The sequence below is a fragment of the Brienomyrus brachyistius genome, chromosome 14, assembly GCF_023856365.1.
Source record: "Brienomyrus brachyistius isolate T26 chromosome 14, BBRACH_0.4, whole genome shotgun sequence".
Taxonomy (NCBI): domain Eukaryota; kingdom Metazoa; phylum Chordata; class Actinopteri; order Osteoglossiformes; family Mormyridae; genus Brienomyrus; species Brienomyrus brachyistius.
The window spans coordinates 22,269,322-22,287,447 of record NC_064546.1 but is presented as its reverse complement, the minus strand read 5'-3'; the positions used below and the strand labels follow the sequence as shown (position 1 = coordinate 22,287,447).

Genomic DNA, 18,126 nt, shown 5'->3' with positions numbered 1-18,126 from the left:
ACACGCGTGGTGTTCGTGGGGCTGGCCAGCCGTCCCATGCTGGAACTCCAGCCCTCCTGCAGGGTCTGTGGACAACAATCAAACCCCCCCCCCCTCCCCTCCTCCAGCTGAACAGGTCGAGCTGCTCATTCACAGATTTCTCTTCTCCAAAGTGCTCGTGACTGAACATGCCTGCGGTGAGCAGTTTTAATACTTAATACTAAACAAGCCGCATCTTGGGCTTTAAAATCCAGCCGTGTAAAAATAATGTGGGGTGGGGGGGCATCAGTGTCACTGTCATCACGGATGGTGCGGATATGAAAATATACATCCTGGCCCTGTGGGGGGCCACGCAAGACTGCGCGGAGCCTGAACAAATACATTCATACGTTTGGGTACAGCGGCGTGACCGAGGTGCATAACAGTGAAGGCATCACACCCAGGGGAGCAGAGCGCTGCCACAAACACAAATTAAGGCATCACACGAGCAAAGTGCGAAGAAGTAACAAACGGGGGGGTGGGGGGGGCCTGTGGATTCAGGCTGCTCCCGCCCAGAATGCATAGGCCCCCCCCCCGATGTGGCCTCATCTTGGATCTTGGTTCCCCAGATCAGTGGAGATGCTTTGCTGAAAAACCGTCATCCTGCTCAAGTCCTTAACATACCAGGGGCCGCGATGGCGTTGCCAGGGGGTGCAGCTGCAGGGGGGGCCGCTGGTCCAGCTCCTCCTCTCTCTCTGAGTCTCAGGCCTCTGTCCCCCCAGGTGCTCCTGCATTCAGGACCATGGAAGACCAGTAGAGCATCTGAAGCTGCAGCTTTCCTTGAGAGTCCATTGACGGGGGGGGGGGGGGTTTAGCCAGTAGGAAAAAACAGGCCGAAACACTGTCATGTGTCCACACGTTGCCACGGATACAAGGAGCCCAGGTACTCAGACCTGATCCTGCTCGACGCAGAACTGAAGACTAGTTTTCACAAGTGGAAGCCAAGTGTTGCAAACCAGGATAGGAAAGATGGTCTCTAAAAGAATAAAAAAATAGTATCTGTGCATTCATGTCTGTTGTGGGTACGCAAAATGAAAGAGTGTGTTTTCAGTCCTTTGCACTAGGAAGGAATACCACACAGGGTGTTCAACACGTCTACAAGAAGAGATGGTTAACTGTGAGGAGAGAGGGAGGGAGAAGAGAGAGGGATGGAGGAGAGAGAGAAAAAAAAAGAATTAGATTCACCTCAGTAAACCAGTGATCAATGTGTAAAAAAAAAAATCACGTGCGTAGAGCATGTCACACGGCATGTCACACGGCATGCTGGGAAACATACACCACCAGGCTTCTGGTTCGCATGTTTTATTGCGAAGTTCCACATGGACACAAGCACGTTAAGCTATACACTCAGGTGGTGCAATTAGCCAACAAACCCAGAAACCAAAATCAGGATTATCTGATCTGCGCACTGTCAGTCTTCCCACTTCATCTTGGGGCCATCTTGTCTAGGGGGGCTGGACAAAGGTCACAGATGAAAGGCTAAAGGCGGGTGGGGAGGGGTAAATTAAATACTGCAGACACCGGCATGCAATTCCGCTACACAGAATAAACAGGCAAACCAGGCTTTGGAAATGTAAACACAACCAGCAGCGCATGGTTCACGGGACACCAAGTCAACATTAACACTGTCAGCTGACTTTGCGTTACCAATCAGCGAATCGGATTGGCTCAGGAAGAGAGCTGTGCCCTAAACTGGCTCTGCTGTTAATCCAACTTCCTGCAGGCTTCAGCCTATTGACTTCTGCTGCAACGTCAAGTCAGTTGCTAATGAGCTTAAGCCCCGGATAACCAGACATGCAGCCTGTGTGGGCATCCGCCCTCATGGCAACTGGCCCACTGCACACCCACGACGTCGGCGAGCGCCACTGGCTTCTCGCCCCCCCCCCCCCTCCCTCACATGTACGTCTTCAGAAATCAAAAACGTCTGCCTCATCGACATCATCGACGGCCCAGTCCCAGTCCTGCAGACCACAGTCCAGCACTCTGGAACGGGAGAAGGCGTGGCTCAGGGGTGGCGCTGGTCAGCACAGTGGCGTGTACGTTCATATCCCTGGAAGCCAGTTCCTGTTCTATGCGGCATGCTATCCCTGAAAGCCTTCAGTCATTCCCAAGTGAGAGAATGCATGATGGGACACACAGAATGTGGGAAAGACGGACATGAAGATGGATGATGGCACGATATGTTGAGGCAAGGTATGACTGATGGTATGTTTAATGGTTACAAGGACGGACCCACAGTCCTGCCCCATCTAACTTCCTTGCCTAAGCGGCCATGTTAGTTGCTCATATGCCTCCTTGGCAGGATAAGTGGAACACACAGGCGTTAGTAAGGTCACAGTCACATGACCTGTGCACACTACTTACGGTCTACCGCAGTACAAGAATGGACAGGGGTCAAAGGTCAGTGGAGGATGATTTTGAGCATGGGGCCACCACTATGGGAAGTTACCAGTGGAGAAAACTGTCAGGGTACCGGAAGAACCTACTGTGCTTGTGTTCGTCTCGCAAGTTGAGCCTTGATCCCGTTATAGACAACAAATAATCTGTGCCATGGAGAATCTGATAGCAGTCCCAAGGACAGATTTACAGATTTACAAGAAAATGTATCATCGACATTATAAAATGGTGACAAGATGTCCCTACCCTACATCTGTAGTCCTGGACCTGATGTAAATGTGAAAAGGGCAAGCCCCCCCCTCACCTAGGCTTGCCAGGTGGCATCTGACGGCTGGGCCTCCTCGTGCTCTGGCTGGGCTGCACCTTGATCGAGGCGCGAGGCGAAGAACGAGCGAAGTGTTCAGGTGGAGGCGGCTTCTTGGGAATCTTCTTCACCAGTCGGCTCACCCACTTCTGCTGCTCCTCCTGAGTCGCGGCCAACAGTAGCAGGTTCTTGGCCGTCGATACGTCGTAGTTCACTGCGGTGTGCAAGACAGGAGGCGCATCAGTTGAGAGGTGCCTTAGCAGCGATCCGCCTGGCAGGAGCCACGATAGCCACGAACCGCCCAGTGTGAGCCACGTTAGCCATGAACTGCCTAGTGGGAGCTGCATTAGCCAGGAGCCAAGTTAGCCAGACACAAAGTGCTCTGTGGGAACCATCTTATCCTCAAAGAACTCGACGGGAGCCAAGCTAGCGCAGTGGAGAGACCGATGTGTCTGTACACTGTACGGTTTACTTTCAATAAGACAGAAGTACATTAAATATTAACATAAAATGAAATTAAAGATGGTTATGACTGTATTCGAGCTTTGGGCGGTACAAAGCTCTCTACCAAACACCACTGCCTCCCCTATACTGATGACAGCAGGATGTCGGTAACATAGCCTGCTCCACACAGCCCTCCCACCAAGCGGCATGCTCACTGACCCCTGCAAGGGGCGATGACCTCCTCCTTCTTGTCCATGTGGTCCTTGTGGCACTTGATGTGGCAGCGGCGGCATTCGAGCGCGGGGGGTGGCTTGAACATGTTCCACAGCGGCTTGGTGCAGGCCTCGCAGTTGGTCGGGAAGTGGTACAGCGTGGGGATAAACTCATGGCCCTTGTGGCAGATGTAGCTGGACTTGTCCCCAATTGCCTCTACCGGGAACTCCTGCTCCTTCTTGCTCTCCCCTTCATTGGCATACAGGATCTAGGACGGCAGGTGTGGAGAAGGGGAATCGCATCACACGAGAGCTCTCAGGCTTTCACAGAGTACTACGTGATCAAGCCATGAGACAGCTGACATCTCCAGTTTCAGAGGTCCGAGGTGTGTCTTCCAAACCCGAACCTCAAGCGCTTCATGCTGCATTCGGTTTTTGGTTGACCTCAGATGTTGACCACAAATCCAGAAACATGCAGCACTTCCTTTCAAGCCACAAAGGCAATTATCGAATCGATCAGTGCGGCTTCAGAAAAAAGGACCTGCATCTCTCTGTGCGGAAACACAGGGACACGATTGACGGGAAGCCTAGGAGGACTAGCAGCTTAGCCTATGTTGAGGCACCTGGAATATCCTGGGGATCTCTTTGGCGTCAGCCCGATACACGTCCGTCTGGGTGACAGGCCGCACATGGAAGAGCTTGCTGTGGAGACAGAGAACGGAGCGGATCAGTGCACTGGAAACCGGCACCACGAGTCCTCTTGGGTTTGGACCGGCGGGGACTCACTCGATGTCCAGCACCATGTGTGGGTTGGAGTGCTCCTTATCCTGCTCACTGTTGTAGAAGAGAATCTTCTTGCTGCTCACCACCACATACTGCAAGGACGAGAAGGAGACAGCAAGGAGCCTGGAGATTATAGACAATGGAGATTCAGATGTGCTTCCTCACTAAAAACTCATCACACTCCTGGATAATGGACCGCCTTGTTGGGGAACTTTAAGCAAATTACCTTTTTTTCCCACCCAAATTTCTTGGTGTTGTTCCTAAGTGGAAGTGAGAGCCAGCCCTCCAGCCTGGTTTCTGCAGACGACACAGGAAGTGCTCAGTGGATGTGCACCGACAGACCAATAGGAAACGAGTATTCCAAAATGATAATCAAAGAAAGCACCTCCATCACAAACAAATGCAGCCCGATCATGAGCTAGTTAAATTAGTCAGTCACAACTTCATACTATTAGAGGCAATAGTCTGGGCCAAACCAGGAATTACACAAACCAGGATGTATCGCACCTTTCGTTTTTGTTAATGGGAAATGGCATTAGCATACCGCTAACCCATCAAAACCATGAGACAGTCAGCAATCCTCACAGCAGCGAGTCTGTGACCCCCAGAACAGTCGTGTTTGTCATGTTTCTGTGCTCATTGATTTAAGTGTTGATTTCCATAGATTCATCTTGTGAAATTAACCCCACAACAGTAATAAAAACAAAAGCCTCGCTTTAACATAAATACTAAAGGGACGGGTTGCAAACTGCCCTAGCGTTTTTGATGCAGCTAATTCTATAAGTTCATAATAGATTAATTTAGATTTGCCATAACATTTCTTGCGTGAGAGTCTGACAGCTTTACGATTTCAGAACAGCCACTCTGTTATGAACGTTGCGGTTTTTGGTTGAGAGAGTTAGATTCGCTGCTGTTAACACGAATAACACATTGGTGCAAACAAAATGGCTGCAGACACCGAAGTAGTTCTTGCTTATTTATTGGCTGGGAAAAGGCAGTTAGTGTTATTAGGGGCCAAGCTGTTTGCTGCAAGATCGTTTTTCTTTTCGCTGCAATTGTATTCATTATTACTTTATTTAACTTAACACATCACATCTTTAAATTCTCCTCCTTGTATTAGAATATAGACCAGTTCATATTTTGACGGTATCTCAAGTGGTATTGATGTGTCATGTGTTTTAAATTTATTACGCACTTAATATTGAACTGAAGCTTGACGTATAAAAAATTATGTCGCAAATGAAATCGTAATCGCAATGTCTGTCAGAAAAAATCGCGATTAGATATTTTCCCCAAATCGTTCAGCCCTAAGGTCTAGCAAACCCAGGGAGGACCTGAGGAAAGCCGCAGTGCTCAGCGGCGTCACTCAGTTAGGTTAGTGACACTGCAAGGGTATCGCAAAGTCAAGGCTCATGCGGACATGTGACGCCAAGCAGGTCACCTGCATTGTCAGGTTCCGATAGGGCATAAGATTCAGTCTCAAGTTCCAACTCGTCATCCTCGGGCTCAAAGACACAGGGCCTTGTGTCGACGCAGACAGAGTGGGAGGTGAGTTCATAGGTGAGGGAGAGGGACTCGGATGTGTGGGAGTGTGTCAGACGCACTGGGGGCCCCGATTGGGGGAGGCAGGGAGAGGAGGAGGTGAAAGTAAGGAGACATGGAACCAAAGAGAAGAAGGTCACATAAGAAAAGCACAGAAACTGAACAATGATGCAAGACCAACGGGAAATGACACCCCATGTTGGCGATGCTGCATCGTTCAGTTGGGAGAGAATCACCGTTTCAGGCCCCAGCTACGACACACCGAGTGCCATACTGACGCATTACCTGGGTAGGAGTCGTCACCATCGAAGTCGGGGCCACTGCTCATGCTGGCCGAGTCGAGCGAGTGCACGTTGAGCGACGTGAGGAGGTTACGCAGTTGCTCAATGTCACTGTCTTTGCTGTCCAGCGCCATCTGCAGCTCTATGCGCACCTGGCTCTCTTCCGCGATTTGCTGGGGGGAGGGTGAGGGTGGGGAGGTGGGGGGCTTTACTGTGCATGAATGAGCAAAAGGCTCTGAGAGTTCAAACCATCATGTGACTAACCCAGTTCCATAGGTGACACTGGATGACTTCCAACAGCGGCATTTGCCACCACTCAAAAGACGCATTTGTGTGGAGCCCCCTACTGGCCACAACATCACTACTCAATATTAAATGCATTCATCTAGATTTTGAAACATCCAACGGGGGGGGGGGGCAAATTGACTTCTTGATTGAAGCCCCAGTAATAACAAAAAGCCCCTTGTGACTTCACATGCAGAAGTGGTGTTCTTGCGATCGCCGCCTCAGCCACTGACCGCCTGCATGTCGTTGATCTCCCTCTGGTACTTGATGATGGTGCTGTTCAGCTTCTCCTTCTCCGAGCGAAGCTCCAGCTGCAGCTTCCTGTTCTCCTTGTCCTTCCTGCGCATATCCGTGTCGTTTCCGCGCCGGCTGCCCCCGCCACGCACTTCCTTCCTGTTCATGATCTCCGCCAGCTTGTTCACGGCCTGACAGGAGCGGAACCGACAGCTGAATGACTCGGCCGGACGCGTGAAGATCTACGGGTCACGACGGTTAGGCACCCTGCACCGGACCTGGGTCTTCAGTGTCCTCTCGCTCTGCAGCTGCTTCTCAAAGCATATCTTCATCTGGCTCAAAAGCAGCTCTTCCTCCTTGGTCTTCTGCAGCTCTGAGGAGCAACAAACATCCAACTCATCATCATAGACACCAGCCCCAAGCCGACAGAACAACGAACATCATGCCATGAGTACCTCACTCCAAACCAGCTGAACAGCTCCCCGTCGTACTTTAAGAAACTCAAAGATCAGCCTGGAAATGGTTACTTACGCTCTTGCATCTCCTTCAGCTTGTTGTTGAACTCCTCCTTCTCGCTGGCCAGGATGGCTACATCATTCGTCAAGGTGCGGTTCGCCTCTTCCAACTGTAGGGGGCAGGAGAAATCCAAAGAGACCTTCACACTAAAGTCCAAGAACCTTATTCCAAAACTAGTCTAAATTTTCACTGCCCTTGGATATTTTGTCACTTATTATTATAGGAAAAGATGTCATAAGAGGCAGTATTCCACAGCATGGTGTAGCACCACAGAGCGTATTCCACAGCATTCCACGGCATGGTGTAGCACCACAGAGCGTTCCGCTGCACTCATTCCTCCTAAACCATTTCGATCTTCCCTATGGCCCACAGCTGTCCCACTCCCCAGCACACCGAGCTAATGGTGGTGTCCTTCTCTCCCAGCTCCTGCTTGTGCCGTGCCATCATCTCCTTGATCTCCAGTTCCTTCATGATCTTCTCTTTCTCCAGGTCAGAGTACTGCTCCTCGGCGATGGACCGGGCCAGCTGCTCCGAGTCCGCCTTGGTTAGCGTGATCTCCAGTTGAGCAGCCAGCGAGTCCCTGAAGGCGGGGGCCAGTGGGACCAAAGTCAGACCGACCGACTGACAGACAGGCAAGCAGGAAACATGGAGGCGCATCAGATAGACGGATCAGGCCTCCTCCCACCTCTCTTCCTGCAGCTCCTGCAGACTTTGCTGGATGTCTTTGTACAGCTTATTCTTCTCTTCACACTCCTCCTTCAGCTCACGTACCTGCGTCTTGTACAGTGTCTACGGAGGAAAGTAACCATGGTTACAGCATTATGAACATGCACGCCCCCCCCCGCCCCTTGCAGGATGAACTCACAGAGAAGTACTGCTCAGCTTCCAGCTGATCCTGAAGCTCCTTCATCTGTCCGTCCGCGTCCTGCCTCTCCCTGGCGACACCAGTGAACACGCGTGAGCACAGACACGCATGGAGGAGGATCGTGCCCCGCATGCCGCCACCCTGCCCATCGCTCACCTGCGCAACTCCTGGTTCTGCTTCTCCAGGCTGCTCTTGATCTCCAGCAAGTGGTTGGCCTCCTGCTTCAGCTGCTTCTCCGACATGCGCAGGGCATTTACCTGGTGCTTCTGGGTCTTCAGGTCGTTCTGCATGAGGCTGCGCTTCTGCATCTCCTGCTCAATCTTCAGGGTCAGGTTCTTCACCTCCTCCGTGAGCTTCTCCTTCTGCGCTCGCAGCTCGTCCAGCTTCTGCTGGGCTTGTTTGTAGTCGCAGTCCAGCATGGAGCAGCGCTTCTCCAGCTCCAGGAGGTTATTCTCCACGCTCAGCTTGGAGGCACGTTCTTCTCGCAGCTTCTGCTCCATCTCTACAAGGCGGTTTGCAGACATTAAGCATCAAAACCAGAACCAACACCAGCGTGCTTCACAGCACTGTGGCCTCCCCAGAGACCCTCCCCTCGCACTCGGAATTCTATCATGTCCCCCCACTTCTCTTCTGTATGTTAATCCTGTTAAATTCACCTTCCCACCCCCCACCCTACTTTGATGGCCACGCCCCTAGCCAATAGGTCCCACCTCCCAGCCCACTGACCCCACCCCCAGCCCACTGGCCCCACCTCACCCTTCATGGCCTCAGACTTGGCCTCCTCGATGGACTCGTAGATCTTGTTCTCGTCCACGAGCCGCGCCTTGGAGGCCTTGTGCGCCGCCTCCTCCTGCTCCAGGGTCTGCTGCAGGAGCCTCATTTTGTACGTCATGTCAATCTCCTGGTTACTCTTCTCCTATTGGTCCACAAAGGAGGGGCAGAGGTTAAGGGGAGGGGTCAGCAATTATGGCTGCACAACTGGCCATGTACCGTGTGATTCTAACCATTTTATTTCTCTCTGAATATGTACCATATTTACAGTGCAAAATAGTTTTACATTTTACTTGACAAGACTGTAAGCAGTGCAGGAAGATTAGATAATTAGCCCAGTTTTAGCCACTTCATCAGTCAGGGGGACGAGCTCCTCACCTTCTCCAGGTCAGTCAGCTTCTCTTGCAGTTCCCTCTTCTCCATCTCGGCCTTGGCCAGGGAGCTCTTCACCTGCTGGACCTCATCCTCCAGCCCAGAGATACGTCCTGCAGAGAAAAGTGGTGATAGAGTGTGGAAAATGGGATAAACCAAGTCGTGCTGGGAAGCTCATACAAAGTAGAAAAATAGACTAAACAGATTGGAAAATGTTCCATGATCGTTTATTACAACCTAGAAACAGAAATAAGTCTTTGTTTCTATACTAAAAATGCCCAAAGTCAGCATTGCTGGCTCCAAAAACCAAACACGTCCATCGTGCTGGAAGTTCTTTGCCAAACCAGTGAGAGCGAACATAACACATAATCCCCTTCTGGTACGTTCCCCAGCTGACACTACTTAAGTCTCCTTCCTGTTCTAATAACACACCCCTTTTCTGTGTGTTTGGAACATTCCAATCCAATGTGTAACATTCCATTATATGCGTTTGGAACATCCCATTCTAACAGAGAGGAGCCCTGTCCTGATCGGACAGATATCTCAGCTTTATTAGCCAATTACACTGAAACGTACGTAGGACATTCTAGGAAGTTTTGGTCCTGCACATAAATCAAGCAGGTAGTAAGCAGTTACTTACAGGAGTACAGATAGGGGGGACTAAAATTGATCATTTGCCATTTGTAGCTGTTCTCATCGTGATTGGTTAACAGCCTGCCGCCCCCCCCAACTCCAAACCCTCCAGCGTACCCTGTAGGTCTGATATGGTCTCGGAGCCTTGACTGCGGTCCCTCTTCTCTGCCTCAAGCGCCGACTGCAAGCTGATGAAGTCCTTCTCCAGCTTCAGCTTGCTATTCTCCAGCATGCAGCATTTATCCTGAAGGTCGCGCCCGTTGGACTCCAGCTGCTGCATCTGCTTGCTCATCTCCGTCTGGGTCTTCCTGAGGCGAGTGGCTGCATCGCTCTCAGCGCGCAGCAGCGTGTTGGCCTCGTCCAGCTGGGAGCAGGGGAGTGCATGGGATGAGGGACGCATGTTAAAACATGCGAATACTGAGAAGCAGTGAGCCCACGTCATTCACAAGAATATTCAGATATTAGTGAGAGGCCACGGTCTGTGACCAGAACAACAGGTAAACAGGTGACCTCCTTTATTTCAGCATGAGAAGGAAATGGACATAGGCTCATCTGGGCCAAATCGGACCGGGCCACTGTTCACTGACCTGCCTCTGGAGCTGGATGTTCTTCTCATTGGAGATATGGGAGTTCTGGTTCCTCTTCTTCATTTCATCTAGCTGGTCCTTCAGACTGTTCACTGCAAGGGAGGCACAGCTTTGTGACTAGGGAGCAGCTACATGCTTTATACGCAGGATATGCATGGCAGCTGCACGGGAGCTACACTGCAGCTACACGGGAGCAACGTTAGAGCTATACGAGTTCTACACCAGATCTAGGAGACGCAGAAGCACAGCCTCATGTAGAACGACCAGCTACACCGGATCTACACAGTGGCTACATGAGATCAATACTGGAGCTAAATGGGATCTACATAGTAGATACATGAGATATCCAGTGGAGCTAAATGGGATCTACATAGTAGATACATGAGATATCCAGTGGAGCTACATGGGATCTATATAGTAGATACATGAGATATCCAGTGGAGCTACATGGGATCTATATAGTAGATACATGAGATATCCAGTGGAGCTACATGGGATCTATATAGTAGATACATGAGATATCCAGTGGAGCTACATGGGATCGACACAGCACAGTGGACTCACCCTCGCTCTCCAGGACCCGCTTCTTCTCAGACTCGCTCTCTGCCCTTCGCTGGCTCTCTGTGCTCTTGTGCTGCAGGAGCGCGTTCTCTCGCTCCAGCTGGCGCAGTGTGCCCTCCATGCTCTTCCTGCTGCCAATCTGCAGATGTTAACAGGGGTCAGGGGGTTCCCTCTCTCGTGTGTTCGGCCCCGCCGCCTCTCCGCGGATGGCTCACCTCTTCCTCCAGCTCCTTGGAGACCTTCTCTAGGCGGCTGCTGGCAGTCCTAAAAAGACGACAACACCGGGCGGGCAAATGAGATGCCCACATGTGGCAGATGCCGTGGCACCGGTGGCCATGGCGACCAGGCAGGACCCCAGGGGCCGTCCAGCCCGCCTCTCCCTACCTGCACTTGTGCTCCATCTCGTCCTTGGCCTGCATCTCGCTGTTAAGCTGCTCCTCCAGTACGTGAATTTTTTTCTGAAGCTGAGCAGACTGGGAGTGGGGAGGTGTGGGGTTATAAACAGGACACACACTGCGGACGGCCAGTCTGGGGGCACAGCTGCCACTCAGGGCATCTCTGCCATTATAATCTAATCTACACGGAAGTTTCTAGAACAGGAACATGCACGACACAGTAGAAGATCTTAGAATATCCGGGGTGGCTCCCTGTGGCTATGCTTGGTTCTGAATGGACACACTGTACAGCAGAGGGACAAGGCAGTACTCACTGCGGAGCTGTCCTGTAACAGAGAGGAACACTCTGTCAGTCTTAATATTTCTACATATTGTATATATGCAGTGACTGTTTGCAGTCAATAGGAGTCCCTGCACAAATGCGCGGTGTGGGTGGTAAACATCTCACAGACCATGCAGCGCCTGAGGAGTCAGAGTATTACGTTTACGTTTAAGCCATCCTGCCCACTGGCCGTCAAACCTCAGAGAATCCAGAGGAGAGCATCATGGGAACAAATCCTAAGCACCCACCTCCCGCTTGATGGACGTCTGATGTTCGTTCTTCATAGCGGTGGAATTTGTGTCATTTAACAACCTGTGGGGTAAAATTGGGCAGGATGAGATTCCCCCCCCCAAGCCACAGGGGTATGACTGCAGGGGGGGAAGGGAGGGGAGGCTTGGGAGTTCTTACTGGTTCTCCTTGAAGTAGCTGAAGCCCACAAACGGCAGCTGGTTGCCCACGAAGGCCTTGGGTGTGGGGAAGGTCTCCACGTCGCCCTTGTCGTCCTCAATCTCGTCAAAGTTACTGGTGTCGACATCACTGGTCAGTTCCGGGACCACGGGGGCCACGGCTGGGGTGAGAGAGGGGGCCGCAGGAGGTGACACAGGTGTGTGTGCGTCCAATCGCAGAAAAGGCAGGAGCTGGCAGCACTCTGATTCTTTTCCCCCATGAGCCTGGTGATCCAGGCAGCCAATCTGAAAAAGGGGCGGGCCTTGGAAGCGGCCGTCTCCACGGCAACAGCTAGAGTAACATCCCTTTGGAACCACACTCTGGGTCTGTGGGGAGCTGCAACTAAGGGCGACAATACACAGGGCAACCTGCTGAGCAGTGCTGCCAGGCAGTGCTGCTCAGGCACTTTCCTATTCATACTAGGCGACAGATTTCTATTTGAAAAGAAAACTGTGACCAGCATTGGACAACTTCTCTCGATCATCCAGTTCCAGACGAATTACCCTTGGTCTCACCTGGTTGGCAGTTGCCCGGCAACACTGCTTAAAAAGTTGCCCCGTGTATCATCACCTTAAGGCTATATTGACACACTCTGATGGGGGCACATCACACGGGACCCAGTCTGGTGTTCAGGGCCTGAACCGTACCCAGGCTGTCTGTGCAAACAAGCAGCGTCTTGAAAAAGTACCACATCAAACTTCCACTTCATCCAGTTCATCATACTTTTCTGACATTTATACGGCAATTCAATCCAAGTACTTTACAACAAACTACTATGAACTACAGAGCACTGTTACAGTAAAGCTCCACTGCTCTCAATTTTTTATATTTACACATTCAACATCCGCGGATTTATATATATTTCCTTAACATTTCGTTTTTCAGGATATTCTGTGTACTTTTTGTTTGAACCAGGTTTACTTTGTTTGCACTACAGGCGTGTTGGGCTGTGCCCGGCGTACCTCACTGCTGTATGCAGTACAGGCGTGTTGGGCTGTGCCCGGCGTACCTCGCTGCTGTATGCAGTACAGGCGTGTTGGGCTGTGCCCGGCGTACCTCGCGGCTGTATGCAGTACAGGCGTGTTGGGCTGTGCCCGGCGTACCTCACTGCTGTATGCAGTACAGGCGTGTTGGGCTGTGCCCGGCGTACCTCACTGCTGTATGCAGTACAGGCGTGTTGGGCTGTGCCCGGCGTACCTCACTGCTGTAAGTACTACAGGCGTGTTGGGCTGTGCCCGGCCTACCTCACTGCTGTAAGTACTACAGGCGTGTTGGGCTGTGCCCGGCGTACCTCGCGGCTGTATGCAGTACAGGCGTGTTGGGCTGTGCCCGGCGTACCTCACTGCTGTATGCAGTACAGGCGTGTTGGGCTGTGCCCGGCGTACCTCACTGCTGTATGCAGTACAGGCGTGTTGGGCTGTGCCCGGCGTACCTCACTGCTGTAAGTACTACAGGCGTGTTGGGCTGTGCCCGGCCTACCTCGCTGCTGTATGCACTACAGGCGTGTTGGGCTGTGCCCGGCGTACCTCACTGCTGTATGCAGTACAGGCGTGTTGGGCTGTGCCCGGCGTACCTCGCTGCTGTATGCAGTACAGGCGTGTTTGGCTGTGCCCGGCGTACCTCGCTGCTGTATGCACTACAGGCGTGTTGGGCTGTGCCCGGCGTACCTCGCTGCTGTATGCAGTACAGGCGTGTTGGGCTGTGCCCGGCGTACCTCGCTGCTGTATGCACTACAGGCGTGTTGGGCTGTGCCCGGCGTACCTCGCTGCTGTATGCACTACAGGCGTGTTGGGCTGTGCCCGGCGTACCTCGCTGCTGTATGCAGTACAGGCGTGTTTGGCTGTGCCCGGCGTACCTCGCTGCTGTATGCACTACAGGCGTGTTGGGCTGTGCCCGGCGTACCTCGCTGCTGTATGCAGTACAGGCGTGTTGGGCTGTGCCCGGCGTACCTCGCTGCTGTATGCACTACAGGCGTGTTGGGCTGTGCCCGGCGTACCTCGCTGCTGTATGCACTACAGGCGTGTTGGGCTGTGCCCGGCGTACCTCGCTGCTGTATGCAGTACAGGCGTGTTGGGCTGTGCCCGGCGTACCTCGCTGCTGTATGCAGTACAGGCGTGTTGGGCTGTGCCCGGCGTACCTCGCTGCTGTATGCAGTACAGGCGTGTTGGGCTGTGCCCGGCGTACCTCGCTGCTGTATGTACTACATTTCCCCCTGGGATCAATAACGTTTATCTCATCTAATCATGGGATGTGAACCAACACCCCACTCGGTTATGAACTCATTGCCTTAACCATTGAGGCCTGTCTCGATATTATTGTGCTTTTAAGATGATTTACACCACTGATACCATTATAATACCATAACAGCACGAACGCCGCATTTCAAAGTGAGATGAACTTCTAATTCATGAGAATCTTCAAACACTGGAAAGCAAAGACCTGTAAATGTCTGACATAAAACATAAAACAACCAAAAAAAGAGATTAAATGGACTCTGAGGCTCTTATCAAAAACTGTACTAAATATTACATTTGGCACAGAGGTGTAGGGGGGGGGTCATTGGCTCTTAACAGGCAATATACTGCCCACCCACTTCTGTGGCAGCTCCGCTTGGTGACGTGATAAAACAACCAATCATTCACCTGGGGAAGGGTAGCGGGGAGCCAGACAGGGGTCAGACTGTATCAGGGTGACGAAAATGGCAAGAAGGTTTGAAGAATGATGGAGAAAGTCCAGAATTAGAGGCATTTATACGATTCCACACAAAGACTCCCAGATGGCTACTAACTAAAATAAAATGCTTGTACTGCATCGCCATGCAGCCGTGTATGTTTCTGAGTCAGTGTCCTCATCCTATTCATTTCTGATGCACTTTCCTTCTTCTTTTGAGATCTAGTTTTGCTTTACGTGTAGCTTCATGAGATGCCTGGCTTGCTGGAGCTGGAAGTACGAACACTGAGGACTGCGGATATTCCAGCATCACAGCCCTCAGGCATCTGCGTGAAGTGAAAAGCAGCCCCGAGGGTTGCCTGCGGAGCACAGGGCAGACGAGAGAGAGCGGCAGCGGCGGTACGGTGTGAAGGCTTAGGGGCATTCGATGTCACGTAAACGCAATTTAGTAATATCGAGGTCAGAAAAATGATCAAGGTCATGGCCCATGCAACGCGATAAGTCGATTATCGTCATTATCCTGACACTATTACGAGGCGAATAGAGACGGTTACGTAACGTTTCCTGATACATTAGGAGTGAACCTAGTAAGTGTATTTTACAGGGGGACTGAGGAACACCTCACAGACGCAGGTAAACAAACAGGTCCAGTCAGTAACGGCTAACCTCTGTAACCTCTGGACCGATCTGTACCGGACCAGACTGGCCTGGCCCATGATAAATAGCAGCACTTACTGTCCCGGATGGTGTCGAAGGTCCACTGGTCGTTTTGGAAGAAAGGGTGTCGTTTGATCTCCTGCACGCCACTGCGCCCCAGACGAACCTCCCTGCGCGCAGAGCGAGGGTCACATGTCTGCCATGGACCAATCAGATATCTTCCTCCCCTGCGCCCCCCTCCATCACACGATCATTTGTCATTTACCTGTCCGTCAAGAAGGCACAGATGAGGTCTTTGGCGTCCTCAGATATCTCCACATCGTCCGGAAAGTTCAGAGAGTTCTTGTGGTCCATGATCTTGCTGTAGGTCCCGACAAGAGAGTCAGCATAAAACGGGGTGTCGCCTGTGAAGATGGGGGGGAAAGCGGCAGGGGGTGGAGGGGTTATTCAGCAGCGGACAGAGCCTCAGGTCTCCGGGGGGGGGGCTACGTTCACTCACCAACCAGCATCTCGAAGATGAAGACTCCCACTGACCACCAGTCACATTCCCGCCCATAGTAGCCGTCGCCCCCCTGGGACTTGAGCACCTCAGGAGAGATGTAGTCTGGCGTTCCAACGGCCGTGTCACAGCGAACCATCCCGGTCTGCCAGCAGACAGAGCCCACAGAGATCAAAAGCTTTTACTCCAGAACCAGCCACCTGCCTTGCCCCCCTCCCCCCAACACACACTCAGAACACAGACAGGCAGACAGACTGATGGACAGACAGCTCCATTAGCTTCATAGTGGGCCGAGACATCCCAGTCCTCCCGGACACTAGGGGGTGCTGGTTTTAGTTCCATTACTAGCTTATAATAGGCAATCATTTTGCAGAGTTGCAGTCTAAGCTATACACCAGACTAAACCCCAAACCATCCTGCCAACTGGCATTCACTGGCATCCCAGTTCACCGGCAGATGGAGAGTCAACTGTCAGCTCCATCCACCAAAGGGCAAGCTGGTGAATTCGCACACAGAAGCTATCGATTTCCCACCCGGCGATATGGAGCCGGAGCTGAGAGACAGTTTGACACAGGCTGGCCGGGCAGCAGCATCACAGCCCTCATGTGCTAATGGGCTAATTAGCATCAGATCGAACGATGCGGCTCCCATGAGTCGGCTGGTTCATACATCCGTGTTACAACCAGACCCTCAAAACTAGACCCCAAGCTGCGAATCCTTAACAAACAAGGTGTGAATTATGCTAATTACACAGTGGCTGAGAGCCAGCAGCAAGTCACTGTCGGGGGTTGGGTGCAGGTCACATTCTGTCCACTAGATGGTGATGCTGAGCAACGCTTCTGCAGCTCTGACACTCCATCCTGCTAGATGCAGGCGGCTGACTAATCCAGTGTGTTATTTGGTGGATCAGGGGGCTAGGGGGGTATGTAGTGAAGCCCCCTCCCCTGCATTCTACAATCAGCATTTTATAACCAAGTCCTGTTTGAGTCCAGCATGAAAGGTTCCTGTCCGTACCAGGAAGATGGGGCGACTGGCGGACGCTGCTGGGGGATTGGGGCTCACTGCAACCCTAAAACTGAGTTCAGAAGCATATGGCTGCAAGAGCATTTACAAATTTAAGAGGGGGGGCCTCACCGAGTCCATCTTCATGCAGGTCCCAAAGTCGGCCAGCTTGAGGTGTCCCAGGTGGTCCAGGAGCATGTTGTCGGGCTTGACGTCGCGGTGGATGAAGCCCATGGAGTGGATGGCGTCCAGGGCCAGCACCACCTCCGCGGTGTAGAAGCGGGCCCACTTCTCAGGGACGTCGTAGGTGCTGGTCAGGTTGACGAGGTCCCCGCCTGGCATGTACTCCATCACCATGTATAGGTAGCGCTCATCTTGGAAGGCGCAGCAGAGCTGAGGGGCACAGCAGCAGACGGCGGGGCTTGGAAACATTCTCGCAAGTCACGCGATAGCTCACCCCCACCGGCTGAGGCGCCCCCACCTGGACGACCCAGGGGCTGTTAGCAAAGGCCATGATGTCCCGCTCCTCCCAAAAGAAGGCGGAATCAGACCGCTTGATCATCTCAAACTTGCTGAGCACCTTCATGGCGTAGACCTTCTGAGATGCCTTGTGGCGCACCTGCCAGGGAGGACACACAGAGCCGAGATCACACACACAGGAGCCGGCACAGGGACAGGGACAGGGACACGGGCACAGGGACACGGGCACAGGGACACGGGCACAGGGGGTTCTAGGTTACTTTATTGTCATCAGCAGCTTCATTCATGTACAGAGTGATGAAACAGTGTTTCTCCATTAGTCCTGGTGCAACATATAGTAACATATAGTACAGTAACATGGCGTGCAAGTTGCAAACAGGAAGTAAAAAAAATAGTGCAGAGATAAATGATGCAGTGAAAACACGCACATACACACGGACAGAGCTGGGATCACACACACACACACAGACAGAGCTGGGATCTCACTCACACACACACACACACACTCACACAGAGCTGGGATCTCACACACACACACACACACACACACACACACAGAGCTGGGATCTCACACACACACACACACACACACACACACACACACACACACGCGCGGACAGAGCTGGGATCACACACACACACACACACACACAGAGCTGGGATCTCTCACACACACACACACACACACACACACACACGGACAGAGCTGGGATCTCACACACACACACACACACACACACGGACAGAGCTGGGATCTCACACACACACACACACACACACGGACAGAGCTGGGATCTCTCTCACACACACACACACACACACACACACGGACAGAGCTGGGATCTCACA

The 18,126-nt window shown here is 52.2% G+C and overlaps 1 protein-coding gene across 1 annotated transcript in view; it reads right to left on the bottom strand.

Moving 5' to 3' along the window:
- Positions 1-342: 342 nt before the first annotated feature.
- The window catches only part of rock2a (rho-associated, coiled-coil containing protein kinase 2a), a 30,073-nt gene continuing 12,289 nt past the window's right edge, over positions 343-18,126 (bottom strand). Inside the window, exons 4-32 of the mRNA XM_048974415.1 lie at positions 17,279-17,416; positions 16,930-17,190; positions 15,796-15,940; positions 15,562-15,700; positions 15,375-15,466; positions 11,931-12,090; positions 11,771-11,834; positions 11,190-11,278; positions 11,021-11,069; positions 10,809-10,944; positions 10,245-10,336; positions 9,775-10,021; positions 9,031-9,137; positions 8,638-8,797; positions 8,038-8,383; positions 7,882-7,951; positions 7,702-7,805; positions 7,410-7,596; positions 7,032-7,125; positions 6,779-6,873; positions 6,500-6,691; positions 5,986-6,154; positions 4,385-4,455; positions 4,162-4,250; positions 3,999-4,077; positions 3,383-3,644; positions 2,720-2,933; positions 1,916-2,453; positions 343-1,133 (exon numbers count right to left, since the gene is read on the bottom strand). Coding sequence (XP_048830372.1) covers positions 2,420-2,453; positions 2,720-2,933; positions 3,383-3,644; positions 3,999-4,077; positions 4,162-4,250; positions 4,385-4,455; positions 5,986-6,154; positions 6,500-6,691; positions 6,779-6,873; positions 7,032-7,125; positions 7,410-7,596; positions 7,702-7,805; positions 7,882-7,951; positions 8,038-8,383; positions 8,638-8,797; positions 9,031-9,137; positions 9,775-10,021; positions 10,245-10,336; positions 10,809-10,944; positions 11,021-11,069; positions 11,190-11,278; positions 11,771-11,834; positions 11,931-12,090; positions 15,375-15,466; positions 15,562-15,700; positions 15,796-15,940; positions 16,930-17,190; positions 17,279-17,416 — 3,885 coding nt within the window. The 3' untranslated portion in view covers positions 343-1,133; positions 1,916-2,419. The remainder of the gene's footprint in view (positions 1,134-1,915; positions 2,454-2,719; positions 2,934-3,382; positions 3,645-3,998; positions 4,078-4,161; positions 4,251-4,384; positions 4,456-5,985; positions 6,155-6,499; positions 6,692-6,778; positions 6,874-7,031; positions 7,126-7,409; positions 7,597-7,701; positions 7,806-7,881; positions 7,952-8,037; positions 8,384-8,637; positions 8,798-9,030; positions 9,138-9,774; positions 10,022-10,244; positions 10,337-10,808; positions 10,945-11,020; positions 11,070-11,189; positions 11,279-11,770; positions 11,835-11,930; positions 12,091-15,374; positions 15,467-15,561; positions 15,701-15,795; positions 15,941-16,929; positions 17,191-17,278; positions 17,417-18,126) is intronic.